The sequence below is a fragment of the Salvelinus alpinus genome, chromosome 11 (genome assembly GCF_045679555.1).
Source record: "Salvelinus alpinus chromosome 11, SLU_Salpinus.1, whole genome shotgun sequence".
Lineage (NCBI taxonomy): Eukaryota > Metazoa > Chordata > Actinopteri > Salmoniformes > Salmonidae > Salvelinus > Salvelinus alpinus.
Genome location: NC_092096.1, coordinates 18,738,616 through 18,757,951, shown reverse-complemented (window position 1 = coordinate 18,757,951; position 19,336 = coordinate 18,738,616). Strand labels below are relative to the sequence as shown.

The 19,336-nt window shown below is 43.2% G+C and overlaps 2 protein-coding genes across 4 annotated transcripts in view; both read left to right on the top strand.

Moving 5' to 3' along the window:
• The window catches only part of twf1b (twinfilin actin-binding protein 1b), a 17,807-nt gene extending 7,829 nt beyond the window's left edge, over window positions 1-9,978 (top strand). Inside the window, exons 6-10 of one of the 3 annotated variants that reach the window (XR_011666840.1) lie at window positions 4,140-4,265; window positions 6,532-6,682; window positions 6,857-6,978; window positions 7,862-8,497; window positions 8,567-9,978. Coding sequence is in view for 1 of the 3 variants with exons in the window: in XM_071331923.1 (XP_071188024.1) it covers window positions 4,140-4,265; window positions 6,532-6,682; window positions 6,857-6,978; window positions 7,862-8,026 (564 nt within the window). In the remaining 2 variants the exon portion in view is untranslated. Of the gene's footprint in view, window positions 1-4,139; window positions 4,266-6,531; window positions 6,683-6,856; window positions 6,979-7,861 lie in introns of all 3 variants that reach the window. The other 2 variants (XR_011666841.1, XM_071331923.1) reach the window with 2 other exon arrangements.
• A 592-nt stretch (window positions 9,979-10,570) lies between these two features.
• pus7l (pseudouridine synthase 7 like) lies at window positions 10,571-15,968 on the top strand. Its single transcript, XM_071331922.1, has 10 exons — window positions 10,571-10,887; window positions 10,991-11,921; window positions 12,351-12,510; window positions 12,857-13,055; window positions 13,342-13,440; window positions 13,554-13,635; window positions 13,961-14,123; window positions 14,265-14,391; window positions 14,602-14,649; window positions 14,849-15,968. Exons 2-10 carry the CDS (start codon window positions 11,006-11,008, stop codon window positions 15,785-15,787), a joined length of 2,733 nt encoding a protein of 910 aa, XP_071188023.1. The 5' UTR covers window positions 10,571-10,887; window positions 10,991-11,005; the 3' UTR covers window positions 15,788-15,968.
• The last annotated feature ends 3,368 nt before the right edge of the window (window positions 15,969-19,336 follow it).

Below are 19,336 nucleotides of genomic sequence, written 5' to 3'. Positions count from 1 at the left end.
GTGGAGCTACCTATATCAGGGGAGTGGAGCTACCTATATCAGGGGAGTGGAGCTACCTACATCAGGGGAGTGGAGCTACCTACATCAGGGGAGTGGAGCTACCTACATCAGGTGGAGTGGAGCTACCTATATCGGTGGAGTGGAGCTACCTATATCGGTGGAGTGGAGCTACCTATATCGGTGGAGTGGAGCTACCTATATCGGTGGAGTGTAGCTACCTATATCGGTGGAGTGGAGCTACCTATATCGGTGGAGTGGAGCTACCTATATCAGTGGAATGGAGTGGAGCTACCTGTATCAGTGGAATGTAGCTACCTATATCAGTGGAGTGTAGCTACCTATATCAGTGGAATGGAGTGTAGCTACCTATATAGTGTAGCTACCTATATCGGTGGAGTGTAGCTACCTATATAGTGTAGCTACCTATATCGGTGGAGTGTAGCTACCTATATCGGTGGAGTGTAGCTACCTATATCAGTGGAATGGAGTGTAGCTACCTGTATCAGTGGAATGGAGTGGAGCTACCTATATCAGTGGAGTGTAGCTACCTGTATTAGTGGAGTGGAGCTACCTATATCAGTGGAGTGGAGCTACCTATATCAGGGGAGTGGAGCTACCTATATCAGGGGAGTGGAGCTACCTATATCAGTGGAGTGGAGCTACCTATATCAGTGGAGTGGAGCTACCTATATCAGGGGAGTGGAGCTACCTATATCAGTGGAGTGGAGCTACCTATATCAGGGGAGTGGAGCTACCTATATCAGGGGAGTGGAGCTACCTATATCAGGGGAGTGGAGCTACCTATATCAGTGGAGTGGAGCTACCTATATCAGTGGAATGGAGTGGAGCTACCTATATCAGTGGAGTGGAGCTACCTATATCAGGGGAGTGGAGCTACCTATATCAGGGGAGTGGAGCTACCTATATCAGGGGAGTGGAGCTACCTATATCAGGGGAGTGGAGCTACCTATATCAGGGGAGTGGAGCTACCTATATCAGGGGAGTGGAGCTACCTACATCAGGGGAGTGGAGCTACCTATATCAGGGGAGTGGAGCTACCTATATCAGGGGAGTGGAGCTACCTACATCAGGGGAGTGGAGCTACCTATATCAGTGGAGTGGAGCTACCTATATCAGGGGAGTGTAGCTACCTTTATCGGTGGAGTGTTGCTACCTATATCGGTGGAGTGGAGTTACCTATATCAGTGGAGTGTAGCTACCTGTATCAGTGGAATGGAGTGGAGCTACCTATATCAGTGGAGTGTAGCTACCTGTATTAGTGGAGTGGAGCTACCTGTATCAGTGGAGTGGAGCTACCTATATCAGGGGAGTGGAGCTACCTATATCGGTGGAGTGGAGCTACCTATATCGGTGGAGTGGAGCTACCTATATCGGTGGAGTGGAGCTACCTATATCGGTGGAGTGGAGCTACCTATATCGGTGGAGTGGAGCTACCTGTATCAGTGGAGTGGAGCTACCTGTATCAGTGGAGTGGAGCTACCTGTATCAGTGGAGTGGAGCTACCTGTATCAGTGGAGTGGAGCTACCTATATCAGGGGAGTGGAGCTACCTATATCGGTGGAGTGGAGCTACCTATATCGGTGGAGTGTAGCTACCTATATCAGTGGAGTGGAGCTACCTATATCAGGGGAGTGGAGCTACCTATATCAGGGGAGTGGAGCTACCTATATCAGGGGAGTGGAGCTACCTATATCAGGGGAGTGGAGCTACCTATATCAGGGGAGTGGAGCTACCTATATCAGGGGAGTGGAGCTACCAATATCAGGGGAGTGGAGCTACCTATATCAGGGGAGTGGAGCTACCTATATCAGGGGAGTGGAGCTACCTATATCAGGGGAGTGGAGCTACCTATATCAGGGGAGTGGAGCTACCTATATCAGGGGAGTGGAGCTACCTATATCAGGGGAGTGGAGCTACCTGTATCAGGGGAGTGGAGCTACCTATATCAGGGGAGTGGAGCTACCTATATCAGGGGAGTGGAGCTACCTGTATCAGTGGAATGGAGTGTACCTATGTCAATATACCTACAGTGCCTTTGAAAAGTGTTCACAGCCCGTGACTTTTTCCACATTTTATTACATTACAGACTTATTCTAAAATTGATTTTAAAAGTTATTTCTTTTAAACTCTGCAATCTACACACAATACTCCATAATGACAGAGTGACATTTTTTATTTTTTTTACATTTTAGCGGATGTATTAAAAATAAGAACAGAAATACCTTATTTACATAAGTATTCAGACCCTTTGCTATGAGACTTGCAATTGAGCTCGGGTGCATCCTGTTTCCATTGATCGTCCTTGAGATGTTTCTACAACTTGATTGGAGTCCACCTGTGGTAAATTCAATTGATTGGACATGATTTGAAAAGGCACACACCTGTCTATATAAAGTCCCACAGTTGACAGTGCATGTCAGAGCAAAAACCAAGCCATGAGGTTGAAGGAATTGTCCATAGAGCTCCGAGACACGATTGTGTCTGGAGGAAACCTGGCACAATCCCTACGATGAAGCATTGTTGTGGCAGCATCATGCTGTGGGGATGTTTTTCACCAGCAGGGACTGGGAGATTAGTCAGGATCGAGGCAAAGATGAACGGAGCAAAGTATAGAGAGATCCTTCATAAATCTGCTCCAAAGTGCTCAGGACCTCAGACTGGGGTGAAGGTTTACCTTCCAACAGCACAAGGACCCTAAGCACACAGCCAAGACAACGCAGGAGTGGCGTGGAAAAGTATCTGAATGTCCTTGAGTGGCCAAGCCAGAGCCCGGACTTGAACCCGATTGAACTTCTCTGGAGATACCTGAAAATAGCTGTGCAGAAATGCTCCCCATCCAACCTGACAGAGCTTCAAAGTATCTGCAGAGGAGAATGGGAGAAACTCCCCAAATACGAGTGTGCCAAGCTTGTAGCATCATACCCAAGAAGACTCTGCCATAATCGCTGACAAAGATGCTTCAACAAAGTACAAACATGTTTTTGCTGTGTCATTATGGGGTATTGTGTGTACAGTACATTGATGAGAAGAAAAAAAAACGATTTAATACATTTCAGAATAAGGCTGTAACGTAACAAAATGTGGAATCCGGGGTATCTGTAGACTATATTGCTTGATGTGTATACACCATCATGACTCCATAAAAGTACAGGGTCATTCTTCCTCTGCCCTATAGGCCTATTTCATAGAGCCACCCTCACCAATACAGTAGCCTCAACCAACTGGGAAGGTTTATATTGAGATCCCCTTCCCAGTCACCAGCTGTATGGGCAAGATGATTATCCACTAATCTGCATGCGAGTAAAGAGGCTTTCAGATATTTATTATTCATTTGCTGAGAGACCCGTTGCTTGTAATACGTAGATGGATGAAAAAACAGCAGCCCAATCCTTTAGGTACAAGAGATTAACAGGTCAGTGGCGATCTGATTCAGTCAAACCGAACATCGCATGTCAGGAGTGTGAATGTTATGAGGGCTGTACTAACACATGAAAGGGCAGTGTAGACCTTTTACATACGGATGTTATTCAATTATTATTATTTGTATTGGATATTATATTAGATAATATTATCATTATACTACTATTGGATATTATATTGGATAATATTATCATTATACTATTATTGGATATTATATTGGATAAAATGATCATTATACTATTGGATATTATATTGGATAATATTATCATTAAATTGTTATTGGATATTATTCAGAACAGTTTATCTCATATTACATTGAGATCGTTCTGTAAATGTTGTTATTTTAGTTCCATGTAAGACTTGAAATGTAACCGCAAGCTTTATCAATTCCTTTTATCAAGTTAAATGTGTTTTTTTGTGCCATTTCAAGAATGTATCTTTCTGTTTATCTTTTGCAAATTATTGGTGACACAAATACAAAATTGGGTAAGGATAGACTTCCTGTTATAGTAGTGTTATAGTAGTGAGTCTAGACTAGCCTGGGCCCTTCTCAAACCACAGCCTGGTGACACCTAATGACTGTTTTATTGTTGTGTTATTTTAGTTTCAGACCGTTAGTCTGGGCCTAGGCCCTTCTCAGAAAGAAAGCCTGGTGATTTAGTTAAAACAACACCAAGTGACCATGTGTGTCCGTCCAGGTACAGACAGACATCAGTGTGGACACTAAGCAGCAGACTCTGACGGGCGTGGCCTTCCCTATGCAGCGAGACGCCATCCAGGCTCTGGAACAGTTCAGAGAGAAGAAGATCAACTATGTACAGCTGGTGAGTATACTACATCATAATATAGTATAGTACATCATAATATATTACAGTACATCATAGTGTATAATAATATAGTATAATGCATCAAAGTATAGTACATCATAGAGTAGTATAGACTAATATAGGATATAATGTAGTATAGTACACCATTATAGAACAATAGTATATACTAGTATAGAATAATATAGTTTAGTGCATCATAGTATAGAATAATATGGTATACTACATCATATTATTGTATATAATAGTATAATATTAGGTAGGATATAATAGTATAGAATGGTATTGTATAGAATAATAGTACAGAATAGAATGAGATATAATAGTATAGTACACCATAGTATATAATAATATAGTATATTATAGAATTACAGAATTGCAGAATCGAATGATATAGAATAATATAGTATAGTACATAATAGAATAGTATAGTACAGCATAGTATATAATAATATAGTGCAGTATAGAATATTATAGTACATATTATATAATAATATATTATAGTCTAGAATAATACAGTATAGTCTAGAATAATATAGTATAGTCTAGAATAATATAGAATATAATAATATAGTATAGAATAATATAGTATAGAATGTTATGGTATTGTATAAAATAATATAGTATAGTACAGAGAATGATATATAATAATATAGTATAGTACATCATAGTCTAGAATAATATAGTATAGAATCATATAGTATATAGTATAGAATAATATAATCTAGAATAATATAGTATAGAATGATATAGTATAGAATTGTATAGTACACCATAGTGTATCATAATATAGTATATATTAATATAGTATGGAATCATATAGTATACAATAGTATAGAATAATATAGTATATCATAGTCTAGAATAATATAGTGTAGAATTGTAGAGTACGTCATAGTATATCATAATATAGTATATAATAATATTGTATAGAATGTAGTATTAAATAATATAGTATAGAATGATACATTATAGTACATCATAGTATATAATAATATTATAGTCTATAATAATACAGTATAGTCTAGAATAATATAGTCTAGAATAATATAGAATATAATAATATAGTAGAGAATAGTATAGAATGATATGGTATTATAAAATAATATAGTACAGAATAGAATAATATAGTATAGTACATCATAGTATAGTACATCATAGTATATAATAGTATAGTCTAGAATAATATAGTATAGTTTAGAATAATATGGTATAGTACATCATAGTCTAGAATAATACAGTATAGTCTAGAATAATATAGTATAGTCTAGAATAACATATAATAATATAGTATAGTATATAATAATATAGTATGGAATGATATAGTATAATACATCATAGTATATAATAATATAGGAAAGTATAGTATTGTAGAGAGACGCCATCCAGTATCTGGAACAGTTAAGAGAGAATAGGACCAACAAGTACAGCTGGTGAGTGTCAGTACTGTCTGGCAGTCTCACCTCCTTTTATTAGAGCACAGAGACAGACAATCACTGTGTTGTTTCATTAGCAGTAGGTGTCTCTGACTAGCATGTCTCTGGATTCAACAATGCCATATAATTGCCAGAGAAGACTACAATGTGATGGCTAAAACACAAACTAACTGGCACCATGTTACATGAAACATGATACTCAAAGCTTTATTGTATTGGATGGTTTACATTACAAAGCCTTATTGTATTGGATGGTTTACATTACAAAGCCTTATTGTATTGGATGGTTTACATTACAAAGCCTTATTGTATTGGATGGTTTACATTACAAAGCCTTATTGTATTGGATGGTTTACATTACAAAGCCTTATTGTATTGGATGGTTTACATTACACAGCCTTATTTTATTGGATCGTTTACATTACAAAGCCTTATTGTATTGGATCGTTTACATTACAAAGCCTTATTGTATTGGATCGTTTACATTACAAAGCCTTATTGTATTGGATCGTTTACATTACACAGCCTTATTGTATTGGATGGTTTACATTACAAAGCCTTATTGTATTGGATGGTTTACATTACAAAGCCTTATTGTATTGGATGGTTTACATTACAAAGCCTTATTGTATTGGATGGTTTACATTACAAAGCCTTATTGTATTGGATGGTTTACATTACAAAGCCTTATTGTATTGGATGGTTTACATTACAAAGCCTTATTGTATTGGATGGTTTACATTACAAAGCCTTATTGTATTGGATGGTTTACATTACAGAGCTTATTGAGGATTGTTATTGAAGAAATGCATCATCATCTGTATCAACAGGAGATAGATTTTAGGAATGAGTGTATCAAGCTGTCCAGCACCACTCCTACAGAACTGAAGGACCTGCCCAAGAGGATCCCCAAGGATGCAGCCCGATACCACTTCTTCCTGTACAAGCATTCCCACGAGGGAGACTACCTCGAGTCTACAGGTAAAGACAACACATTAAAACATATTACGGCATGTTTTTTTAATAAGTTGATATTATACCACACAATCATTTTTTAGCTCGATCTACTCTTATTCATAATTGTATTGTGTTGTTTTAATGTAATAACAATGTGATAAGGTGGTATTTTAAAGTGGTTTCCTATGTGTGTTGCAGTGTTCATCTACTCCATGCCGGGGTATAAATGTAGCATCAGAGAGAGGATGCTCTACTCCAGCTGTAAGAACCCTCTCATCGATACTGTGGAGAGCAACCTGCACATCCAGATAACCAAAAAGGTAAGAGCTGGGACATGTTCATTATACAACCTGCACATCCAGATAGCCAAAAAGGTAAGAGCTGGGACACGTTCATTATACAACCTGCACATCCAGATAACCAAAAAGGTAAGAGCTGGGACACGTTCATTATACAACCTGCACATCCAGATAACCAAAAAGGTAAGAGCTGGGACACGTTCATTATACAACCTGCACATCCAGATAGACAAACAGGTAAGAGCTGGGACACGTTCATTATACAACCTGCACATCCAGATAACCAAAAAGGTAAGAGCTGGGACATGTTCATTATACAACCTGCACATCCAGATAGCCAAAAAGGTAAGAGCTGGGTCATGTTCATTATACAACCTGCACATCCAGATAGCCAAAAAGGTAAGAGCTGGGTCATGTTCATTATACAACCTGCACATCCAGATAGGTAAGAGCTGGGTCATGTTCATTATACAACCTGCACATCCAGATAACCCAGCTCTTACCTTTTGGCTATGTTCATTATATCACACTGTAGCTAAATGTTTTGCAACAGATAGTCAGATAGTCCATCCATTTCAGTCTGTTTTCTTTTCATTTGGAACCTGATCTCTCGTGGACAGACTGCGTAAACAAGCATCTGACCAAAAATACGTGGGTTTTTATTTCTGGTTAACCCATATTAATACAACTCAGGTTCACTGCAGTGAGTCACATGAGAGGGTGACTTTCAACAGTTTAAAACACTGTTGAAAATACTGTAACATTATGCCAATGTAGACTGGATTTTTGCTGCAATGTATTTTTTATAGAATAAGTCTAGTTTGCCCCTCAGTGATGTGATTGATTGTATTCCTATTAGTATAAGTATCCCTACTAACTGATGCATTCTGATTCCCTCCCCTAGCTGGAGATTGATAACGGTGATGAGCTCACCGCAGAATTCATGTACGAAGAGGTCCACCCTAAGCAGCACGCACACAAGCAGGCCTTCCCCAAACCTAAAGGCCCCGCGGGGAAGAAAGGGGGGCGCCGGATCACTAGACCACCAGGGGATGGGGAAGAAGACTAATAAAACACCCCTCCATTTTAGTCCACAATGAAACATTCCGCTTAGTATATAAGAACCCTTTATCTGGTTGAGTCCCAAATGGCCCCCCTATTCACTTTATAGTGCACTACTGTTGAGCTAGGTCCTATAGGGCTCTGGTTAAAAGGAGTGCACTATATAGGGGATAGGGTTCCATGTAGGACATAGACCATTGACATGAATCTCTCCTAATGCCCTTTAACCTCATAGACAACCAGCCTGTAGACTATATGAACTATGCACACACAGACCACCACACTAATATAATATAAGCCATGACACTCAAACCTGTGAACTTACTTACATTAGTAGCTTGTTATTTAGACAGACAGTAGGTGCTGTGTTTTCATAATGAGAGACAGAGCGAACATTTCCCTTTAGAGCTATAGCTACTTTTTTTTTTTTTCATATTATTTTTGACAAAGTTTTTAAGACATATGGTTCCCAATCCTGGTTCTGGAGAACTGGAGGTTCTGGAGAGCTGGATGTGTTTTTAAGACATATGGTTCTGGAGAACTGGAGGTTCTGGAGAGCTGGATGTGTTTTTAAGACATATGGTTCCCAATCCTGGTTCTGGAGAGCTGGATGTGTTTTTAAGACATGTGGTTCCCAATCCTGGTTCTGGAGGTTCTGGAGAGCTGGATGTGTTTTTAAGACATATGGTTCACAATCCTGGTTCTGGAGAGCTGGAAATGTTTTTAAGATATATGGTTCCCAATCCTGGTTCTGGAGAGCTGAGGTTCTGGAGGTGTGTGAGAGGAAAGACCTTGTGGTTGTTCTAGTGAGAATGTGATACTGATCTGACCACTTGACCTGGTTATTAGTGCTGATCCAATGCCGACCATGTTGCAGCAGTTCTGTAATGCGTTGTGTAAAGTCAATCAATAGAGAATGTTGTTCCACAACCGCTAGCCCTTCAGGATCAGCGATGAGGACTGGGTCCTATTCATGTGACACTACATGGAGAAACCAGAGAGGGACCACCTAGACTTGTCCAGGAAGAATAGCTTGTTTTCGCTTTCCGTTGATAAATGTTTGAAAACGTTTTGCTATGGTGTGCCTAATGAATAGCACCATGCTGATGTAGAAGCTTGATTTGAGAGAGAAGAGAGGCCATGTGTGGGTCTGGATGTTGTTAAGAAGCCTAATGCTTTTGTATACATTTTACTGTATGCATCTAATTTGTACTACCAATACCATGTCCATAACAACTATATGATTACAAGTCAGTCCAAAATCTAGTTCGTGATTTCTCTTTCCATGTTATTTTACTGAAGAATGAAAAATCCTATAGAAAGTATTTTTCTAGGTCTGTGATGTACTGTATGTGTGTATGACGTTCTGCGATTGAGAGTTCAGTTGAGTGTCAACCGTTATCTGTTTGTCGGTCTGTTTGAGAGAGAGAGAGAGAGTGCCTGGGTGCGTCCGGGAATGTCACCCCATTCCCTATATAGTGCACTACTTTTGACCAGGGCCCATCGGAAAAGGCACCCCATTCCCTATATAGTACACTACTTTTGACCCAGGTGCCATTTCAGACGCAGACCTGTTTGTCAATCAGGGTTGCTCGTTTGTGCATTTCACATCAGTGATATTAATCCCACATAATATGCAATGCTTTTCAACCACAATGCTGCAGGTTTTTCCCCACGAGACAATGTGTGTATGCATGTGATGTTTATTAGAACCACAATGAAGGGAAGGGACTGTGATTCCCAGGTAAAAGGTCATGGAGGATCTGTCTACTGATTCCGTGAAAAGGCAAACCACTATGACATGTTCGTCCTGTACTAGATTACTATGACATTATGTCATTCTGAAGGAGTCCTAGTACGTTGAAACTATCATGTTATGTAATGTCTCAAATGTTTTTTTTTCTATGAATTAAATTGTGTAAGGAAATGAAATAAATTAAAATATTTAAATTACATTCACTAATGTGTTTCTTGGCTGATGTATTATTATTATTATTATTAGCAGAATGACCACTGAGAGGTGTGAGTTTACTGAATAAAGCATTGCTCTCTGAATAGAGTTGGCAGTGAAGGGGGAAATAGTAGGCCAGATCTGCGTTGTAATCCCACTCATTGGCACCAGTGGTAAGGGTAAACCTTTGGCCTGGCACATAAAAGATTACAATTAATAAGTCATGTTGGCTGGCTGCAGATCAGCTGTTGTCAGATGATACAATTTAAACCCATACCTGCTGCATGCCTAATCTGTAATAAAACTTTGTAGTAATGTAGACCTCAATTCATGAAAATGTCTTTACAATTATCTCAGAACATTATTTTACTGTGACTCACATAATTTAAATACAGTAGCCTATTCATACAGTTCAGCAAATCAGAAATGACCATTTACATGCAAATTGTTTGTCAAAAAATACTAATGATTTACTTATGATGTATCTCTCTAGTCTATACTGTGCAATATAATTATTAACAGGTGATTAGTCATCAGAAGACCAGAACAGTAGTTTGAGACAAATAAAAGAGCACTTTCCCTTTAAGAACTTGTCGTCACATGACATGATGCGGAAGAATTACAATCTCATGCTACAGTTTGCACATGTGTTTGTTTATTAGACATGTATTGCAAGAAATATGTCGTTTTAGGACATTTATTATTGCATTCATTTATAATTAGATGATATAAGTGAAATGACAAATTGCTTAAAGACTATGATTTCTGCTGTTGGTTGAGCTTGGTAAACAGTAACGTATCCTAACAGTGTTAGCTAGCTAGCTACAATGTTATAGTGTGTTATGGTGTCACATTGATTCATTTAGAAAATTAAATATTTGTAGCACGGGCGCTTCACTCTACACATTACATAACTGGTAAAACCGTTACTCTGGCCTAATACATGGCTTCTGATGTTCAATTCATTGATTTGACATAACTTTGGGTATAATATTGGTTGTATCCCTTTCTTTGCGACAGGACAGTCTATCTACCATGACTATGAAGCAGGAAGCACCGCGTGTCCCAGAGTGCTACATCTCAGAACATGAAGGGTTCTATGGAACCATCAAGAACTCCACCAGAGACTTTGTAGTCACAGAGATAGACATCCATGGCCAGATGGTTACTAAACCCAGTGTATCTGATGTTCCTCAATCATCCAACATTACTGAGGCACGCCCAGGTGCCAAGTCTGAAGGAAAGACAAATATTATTAGCCCAAAACATCAACACAACCTCAAAGAAGAGAATTGTCCTCCGGTTGTAAAGGGTGTGGATTCAGTACCTGGACCCGGTCAGAATGGTGACATCACATCCACCGCCAGCCAAGACTGTTTTGACCTGAGCACGATACTGGGTCAGGCTGTCTGTGAAGAGCTAGAGCAGTTCACTGCTTTATTGAGAGAGGCGTCATCGAGTCCCAATGATGGCGTTGAGAAGAATCTGGCCAACCAAGAATCATCCAATGGCAGTGAGAAGAAGATGGCCAGTCAAGAGCTATCCCTGGGTTCATTCCCAGACAAACACCAAAGAGCTAACGTCCACCGTGCTGTCCGACACAACTTTCCCTTCCTGTTGACAGTAACCAACCAATCAGAGATCAGGGTTAAGGAGGACCCTGCCTTTAAGCTCCTATCAGGTTTGGTCTCCGAGGAGGAGGCCGAAGACTTTATCAGATTCATCGACACCAAGATGCCTAACTCTGTGTACACGTTCAGGGGTGATGACAGTAAGGAGCACAGGACGGCAGTGCACCACTTCCTCAGTAGACGGTTTGGTAAACTGGTGGAGACTAAGAGCTTCAGTGACCAGCAGCAGAAGACTACGGCCATTACGGTCAGGTTGAGAGAAAAAGGGAAACCCAGGAAGAGGACGGCTGATGACAGTAAAGAGGAAGAGGTCTATACAGGTGAGAGGTCTATAGAGCACTTCACAGACTATGTTTCTCTCCTATATCTCTCTCTCTGTTTACTCTCTCTCCTATTTCTCTCTCTGTTTACTCTCTCCTATTTCTCTCTCCTACTTGATATGTTTTTCTCTTATGATGTTGTATGTACAGCAAGAAGAATGTTATTAGCCCAAGTAAGCATTGCAAGTAAGCATTAATATATCTGCTTTAAACTGTATGTGACAAAGAAACGTATCCTTTGATTTATCCTCCCCAAATCCTGAACATGGACCCCACAAAACTGACCTTAAATCAGTGTCTAAGACCAACCTCATAACACTCTATTCCCTTGGCCATACTTGCATACTACTTAGAATGAAGCAATGTGTTGGGCATGTATTCTAGGAAGTTAGTGTGGATACTATTGGCATGGTTTTCCTCCCCCTGCAGCGTTCACTCTGAGGAAGGAGAACCTAGAGACTCTGGAGGCTATCAGCTACATGGCAGCTGTCCTGGGGGTGCTGCCCTCTGACTTCACCTACGCTGGCATCAAGGACAAGAGGGCCGTCACCTACCAGTCCATGGTGGTCAAGAAGATCTCACCACAACGGTAGATACAGTACAGTTGTTAGATTGAATGGAAACAGCAACACATTCTAACTCCTTGGCTTAGCCTATGTGCTGTGGTCAACTCCCCTAGACTACAAACAGAGAGTTGACTAAAGCACTAACAGACTGGACCACCAGGCTATCCTTGGCTATGGTTTGATGATAATGATGGATATTTACAAAGTGTTACATTCTATTGGGGGCAAACTCATCTCATCTCATCCACCACCACATTCATGCATTTCTAACATACTAGTCCAGTGAGTTCACTGTCCACTGATGCATATCCTGTCCTCATCATGGGGACCGGTCAGACTAGTGCTGATGGGAGGGATGTGTGTTGTCAGGCTGAGAGAGAAGGCCAGTGAATTTGAGAAGAGGGGGGTGGTCCTCTCCTCCGTCCGCTCCGTCTCTGAGCCTCTTCATCTGGGTAGACTCCAGGGGAACCACTTTGACCTGGTGGTACGGGATCTGAGACCACACCAGGGTCATGGCACACTGATGGAGCTGGACTCACTGGTGCAGGAGGCTGTGGACAACGTAAAGGTGAGACACTCCTATTCTGTGGCCTCCATTCAACCCTGGTCCTGGAGAGATGCAGGGTTTTGTCCAGTCCAGCACTAAAACACTCAATTTAACTAATCAACCTAATCACCAAGCGCTTGATTGGCTGAATAAAAACATCAGGCCCTGTTGGTCCCCAGACCCAAACTTGGATACAAAAGTAGATTTCTCTGTGCACTTTGATAGTCATTTCCACTGCACTGTGAGTAATTGAGGAGTGTTGTTCTCTGATCTGTAGTGAGAAGTTATTAAATGTCAATTCTTTTAGGTCAAGGGGTTTGTGAACTACTATGGACCTCAGAGGTTTGGGACTGGACAGAGTGTTCAGTCTGACCGCGTCGGACTGGCCCTGCTCAAAGGGGAAATGGTACATTTACATCTTCTGTCTTCTTATATTACAAGAAACTGAAAACAGTGGATGTCAATGTTTCTATTTGTTCTGTCTGACTTGTGGTGTGGGTTGTCTTTCATGTGTCTCAGGTGGCAGCTGTCCGTCTGTTCTTCACACCAGAAGAGGGTGATGACCCTCAGAGCGTTGCCAAGAGACACTTCCTCCAGACTGGTGAGAAATTCCTGCTTACACTAGTCACCATTTCCTGTTTACCATGTTCTCTGTTTTTATCAACCCAACCTTTTTCAGATTAAAACAATTTTAAAAGAATTATTTCACCTTTATTTAACCAGGTAGGCTAGTTGAGAACAAGTTCTCATTTACAACTGCGACCTGACCAAGATAAAGCAAAGCAGTTCGACACATACAACAACACAGAGTTACACATGGAATAAAACAAACATACAGTCAATAATACAGTAGGAAAAAAAGACATGTATTTCTACTCTTCTCCATTCTAACCCTGTTCCTCCACCCCTCTCCTCCCTCTCCTCAGGTAATGCTAAGGAGGCCCTGTCTCTGATGCCCATGTCCAAGGCCAGAGAGAGGATGATGCTGAGGGCCCTACATCGCTATGGGACGGGCCCAGAGGGCTGCACCCGTGCCTGGCTCAGCCTGCCCCATGGGATGAGGGTCTTCTACCCCCACGCATACTGCAGGTCTGGGATTTATATCACCTGCTGTATTGCTTTCAATATTCTGAATCCTTTATTCTTTATGGTTCTATTTGTATTCCTACTTCCTCTTCACCCACTTTGTTTGAAGTATTCTGTATCAATAAAGATTGTTTTGATTTGTAGCCGGGTCTGGAACGAGGCGGCTGCACACAGGCTGGCCACGCTGGGCCACAGGGCCAGGCAGGGAGATCTGGTCTGGAAGCAGAGGGGAGAGGAGGGGATAGAGGCGGGAGAAACCAGCTTACCTCAGGTAGTTCAGTTACAGGATGACTTAATAACACAGTCAAATACACAGTCAAATACACAGTCAAAGTCACTTGTGTAAATCATTTTTCATCGGCAGACAGTTGGCCACTAGGCTCTATCTTTGAGTATGACACCCGGTGATACTCTCTCGCTGAGATTGAACCAGTCATAAAGATGGTACTGAGATGGACCTTTGTACTCTCTACTCCCCCAGATTCATGTTGTTACTGCTGCAGAGGAGGAAGTCTACTCACTAGGACAGGTACACACACACCTGTCCACTCCCCTGTTCTACAGTACATTGTACCATTTGAACTATTCATCTACTCTGCAAACATGGGTGTGTTGTCTGAGTGCGTTGCCGAGCCCGGTGAAACCTACGTCCACAAAACACTACTCAAATCAAATGGATTATGATTCTATTGAATCCATTGTTCACTTCTCTTGTGCTCTTCTGTCAGGTGGTTCTTCCCATGCTTGGCAACAGTGTGAAGTACCCAGAGAACCCTGTAGGGGGCTGGTACCAGGAGAGACTGGCGAGGGACGGACTACAGAGCTGTCGTTTCAGAGTCACTCCTCTCAAACTGAACCTCCCTGGCTGCTACCGCCCCTTACTGGCCATCCCACATAGCCTGACCTACAGGCTGGAGCAGAGCCAGAGAGCTGGGGAGAGGCAACAGGAGTGTAATGGAAAGTCACAGGCTAGTGGAGCGGTACCACAGCACCCAGGCACAGACACAACTAGACCTGGAGGTCTGGAGAGGCAGAGAGGAGGGGAGAGCGTGCAGGGTAATGGACAGGGGGAGTCAACAGTGCAGTACCCTGACACAGACACAACTAGACCTGGAGGTCTGGAGAGGCAGAGAGGAGGGGAGAGCGTGCAGGGTAATGGACAGGGGGAGTCAACAGTGCAGAACCCTGACACAGACACAACTAGACCTGGAGGTCTGGAGAGGCAGAGAGGAGGGGAGAGCGTGCAGGGTAATGGACAGGGGGAGTCAACAGTGCAGTACCCTGACACAGACACAACTAGACCTGGAGGTCTGGAGAGGCAGAGAGGAGGGGAGAGCGTGCAGGGTAATGGACAGGGGGAGTCAACAGTGCAGAACCCTGACACAGACACAACTAGACCTGGAGGTCTGGAGAGGCAGAGAGGAGGGGAGAGCGTGCAGGGTAATGGACAGGGGGAGTCAACAGTGCAGAACCCTGACACAGACACAACTAGACCTGGAGGTCTGGAGAGGCAGAGAGGAGGGGAGAGCGTGCAGGGTAATGGACAGGGAGAGTCAACGGTGCAGTACCCTGACACAGACACACCTAGTTTGACGTTGAACTTTGACCTGGACTCTTCCTGCTACGCTACCGTCTGCCTCAGAGAGGTCATGAAATGTGACCCTTAGACTGGAGTGTCAGATGCTGTATGTACTACCGTGTGTACAGTATTTTGATTAGTATTGTGTTGTGTACACAGTGTGGCCTCTTGTGTAGATGTAGGATACTGCTACAGTATTGTGATCAGTTTGCCGATTCGTTGCCTGATTTGTCAGACATGTCGTTAATAAAAAATGCTTTGTTAATTTACTGACTGGATGAGAATTCTTCACAGTGGATTAGAGGTAGAATCACATTGAATGTTGAAGTGAATTTAGTTGTGTGAATGTAGAAGATCCTCAGCCTGCACAGCATGGCCACTAGAGGGCGATCTCAGCCTACACAGCATGGCCACTAGAGGTGATCTCAGCCTGCACAGCATGGCCACTAGATGGTGATCTCAGCCTGCACAGCATGGCCACAAGAGGTGATCTCAGCCTGCACAGCATGGCCACTAGAGGGTGATCTCAGCCTACACAGCATGGCCACTAGAGGGTGATCTCAGCCTACACAGCATGGCCACTAGAGGATGATCTCAGCCTGCACAGCATGGCCACTAGAGGGTGATCTCAGCCTACACAGCATGGCCACTAGAGGGTGATCTCAGCCTGCACAGCATGGCCACTAGAGGGTGATCTCAGCCTACACAGCATGGCCACTAGAGGGTGATCTCAGCCTACACAGCATGGCCACTAGAGGGTGATCTCAGCCTACACAGCATGGCCACTAGAGGGTGATCTCAGCCTGCACAGCATGGCCACTAGAGGTGATCTCAGCCTGCACAGCATGGCCACTAGAGGTGATCTCAGCCTGCACAGCATGGCCACTAGAGGTGATCTCAGCCTGCACAGCATGGCCCTAGATGGTGATCTCAGCCTGCACAGCATGGCCACTAGAGGGTGATCTCAGCCTGCACAGCATGGCCACTAGAGGGTGATCTCAGCCTGCACAGCATGGCCACTAGAGGGTGATCTCAGCCTACACAGCATGGCCACTAGAGGGTGATCTCAGCCTGCACAGCATGGCCACTAGAGGGTGATCTCAGCCTACACAGCATGGCCACTAGAGGGTGATCTCAGCCTACACAGCATGGCCACTAGAGAGTGATCTCAGCCTACACAGCATGGCCACTAGAGGGTGATCTCAGCCTGCACAGCATGGCCACTAGAGGGTGATCTCAGCCTGCACAGCATGGCGACTTGAGGGTGATCTCAGCCTACACAGCATGGCCACTAGAGGGTGATCTCAGCCTGCACAGCATGGCCACTAGAGGGCGATCTCAGCCTACACAGCATGGCCCTAGAGGGTGATCTCAGCCTGCACAGCATGGCCACTAGAGGGCGATCTCAGCCTACACAGCATGGCCCTAGATGGTGATCTCAGCCTGCACAGCATGGCCCTAGAGGGTGATCTCAGCCTGCACAGCATGGCCACTAGAGGGCGATCTCAGCCTACACAGCATGGCCCTAGATGGTGATCTCAGCCTGCACAGCATGGCCACTAGAGGGTGATCTCAGCCTGCACAGCATGGTCACTAGATGGTGATCTCAGCCTACACAGCATGGCCACTAGAGGGTGATCTCAGCCTACACAGCATGGCCACTAGAGGGTGATCTCAGCCTGCACAGCATGGCCACTAGAGGGCGATCTCAGCCTACACAGCATGGCCCTAGATGGTGATCTCTGCCTACACAGCATGGCCCTAGATGGTGATCTCAGCCTACACAGCATGGCCCTAGATGGTGATCTCAGCCTGCACAGCATGGCCACTAGATGGTGATCTCAGCCTTCACAGCATGGCCACTAGAGATTGATGGTGCCTCATGAGTTATTTATCAGGTGAACAAGTGAATTAATACCTACTTGAAGGTACAGTAACTGAGTTAAACATGTTAACACTAGTCTGTCTCTCTTTAGATGCCAGTACTGGACAAACTCTTGCCAAGCTATAGTAGGATAATGATAATTTAATCTGATAGAACAGGTTCTATCAGATACCAATTCTCATAAACTGATTCCTAAGTCTATGCCTGTCCGTACCCAACAAGTCATTGCTATGCTAATCTTTAAATGAAAAAAATATTGCAACAGCAGCTGTTGGAATATTCAGGGGAACTAATATGAAATGTAATGAAGCATAAACCCTATATATATAATATAATTCTCCCCTTCATCGTGCTCCAGCCTCTGGCTGGCCCTCTGAAATCTAAATAAAATTCAGACAGCTTTGCAGCATCTCAAATAGCTCCCTGCTACCTTTATAGTGCCAGGGCTCTGGTCAAAAGAAGTGCACTATAAAGGGAATAGGATGCCATTTGGGACAGACAGCGTTTCTCCTGTGGGTCATTGGTAGATTTCAGACTAGATTTTGTTTTAAAGGCAGGACCATATCAAATTTCTGTCATGAATCATTTCATTTGATTCTTCACTTCCATTTTTAGCTTCTGTTAGTGATGTGAAAACCTTACTGTTAGAGAGTAAGTGTGGTATGTCTGAGTTTGGGGTTGTGGGTTCTGACTTGTAGTCGAGACTCAGGCCAAAGCAGCGTTTGGTGAAGTACCTGCCTGTAGGGGTAGGGCAGAGAGTCTGAGTGCCAGCGTTTGGTGAGTACCTGCCTGTAGGGGTAGGGCAGAGAGTCTGAGTGCCAGACGGAGTGTACAGCAGACAGTATTAACTCCTCCTGAGGAAATCTCAAATGAAATGTGGCTTCTGAATAGTTTCTGTACTGACTTTTCCCCTGAACAATGGGATCTATTTATCTTTCAGAACCTCTGATGTGTTGCAAGTCAAGGCCTTGGAGGGAATAGACGGACGTGGAAGGTGTTGTTTTGGATATGACAGGCTGACATAAGGCTACATAATGGGTCATAGCGTCTTAATAGCGTGGTGGTACACCTCCCTACAGCCTAGTACAACTGGAGAGCCTTTCCTAAGTGTCTACATGGTGTTTAGAGGTCAACCATCAAGCAGTCTTGGTTGTAGGCGGAGTTTTGATTTGGGGTTTGAAGTCTGAACTGGGATGGTTCTGTCTGTGTCTGTGTCCTGCTTGGCAGTGAGATGTGAATGTCCCGCTAACTAGCCTGAACTCAACAGCCCTCGTGGAGCGTGGAGCCTACATCCCTGGGCCTCAGACTCTTCCCTCTCAACCACCTGAATGTGTTTTAACTAGGGGATGTTATGTCAGCCCTGTTCTTCACATACTGAATAGCATCTCGTAACCTAAAATACGGGCCTGAATTGCCCAGGAGTGTCTGTGAACTCCTTTGACTTCCCCACCATAATAGCACTGTCTGAGCAGTGATGTGTGTTGTGTGTGTGTGTGTGTGTGTGCGTGTGTGTGCGTGTGCGTGTGTGTGAGTGCGTGTGTGTTTGTGTGCGTGTGTGTGTGTGCGTGTGTGTGTGTGTGCGTGTGTGTGCGTGCGTATGTGTGTGTGTGTGTGTGTGCGTGTGTATGCGTGCGCCTGTTCAACTATGGTCTCTCTATGCAGATAGACACGGAACACTGAATATTGTCCCACTCAGTGAATCTCCGGCCAGCTGATTGTGCTTGGCATTGACCCTGAAGTGTCTACAGCATG

Coding starts and splice junctions, on each gene's coding strand:
- pus7l (XM_071331922.1), top strand. CDS start 11,006: ATGACTATGAAGCAGGAAGCACCGCGTGTCCCAGAGTGCTACATCTCA. Junction 11,922..12,350: donor AGAGGAAGAGGTCTATACAG/GTGAGAGGTCTA, acceptor CTCCCCCTGCAG/CGTTCACTCTGAGGAAGGAG. Junction 13,056..13,341: donor AGGCTGTGGACAACGTAAAG/GTGAGACACTCC, acceptor CAATTCTTTTAG/GTCAAGGGGTTTGTGAACTA.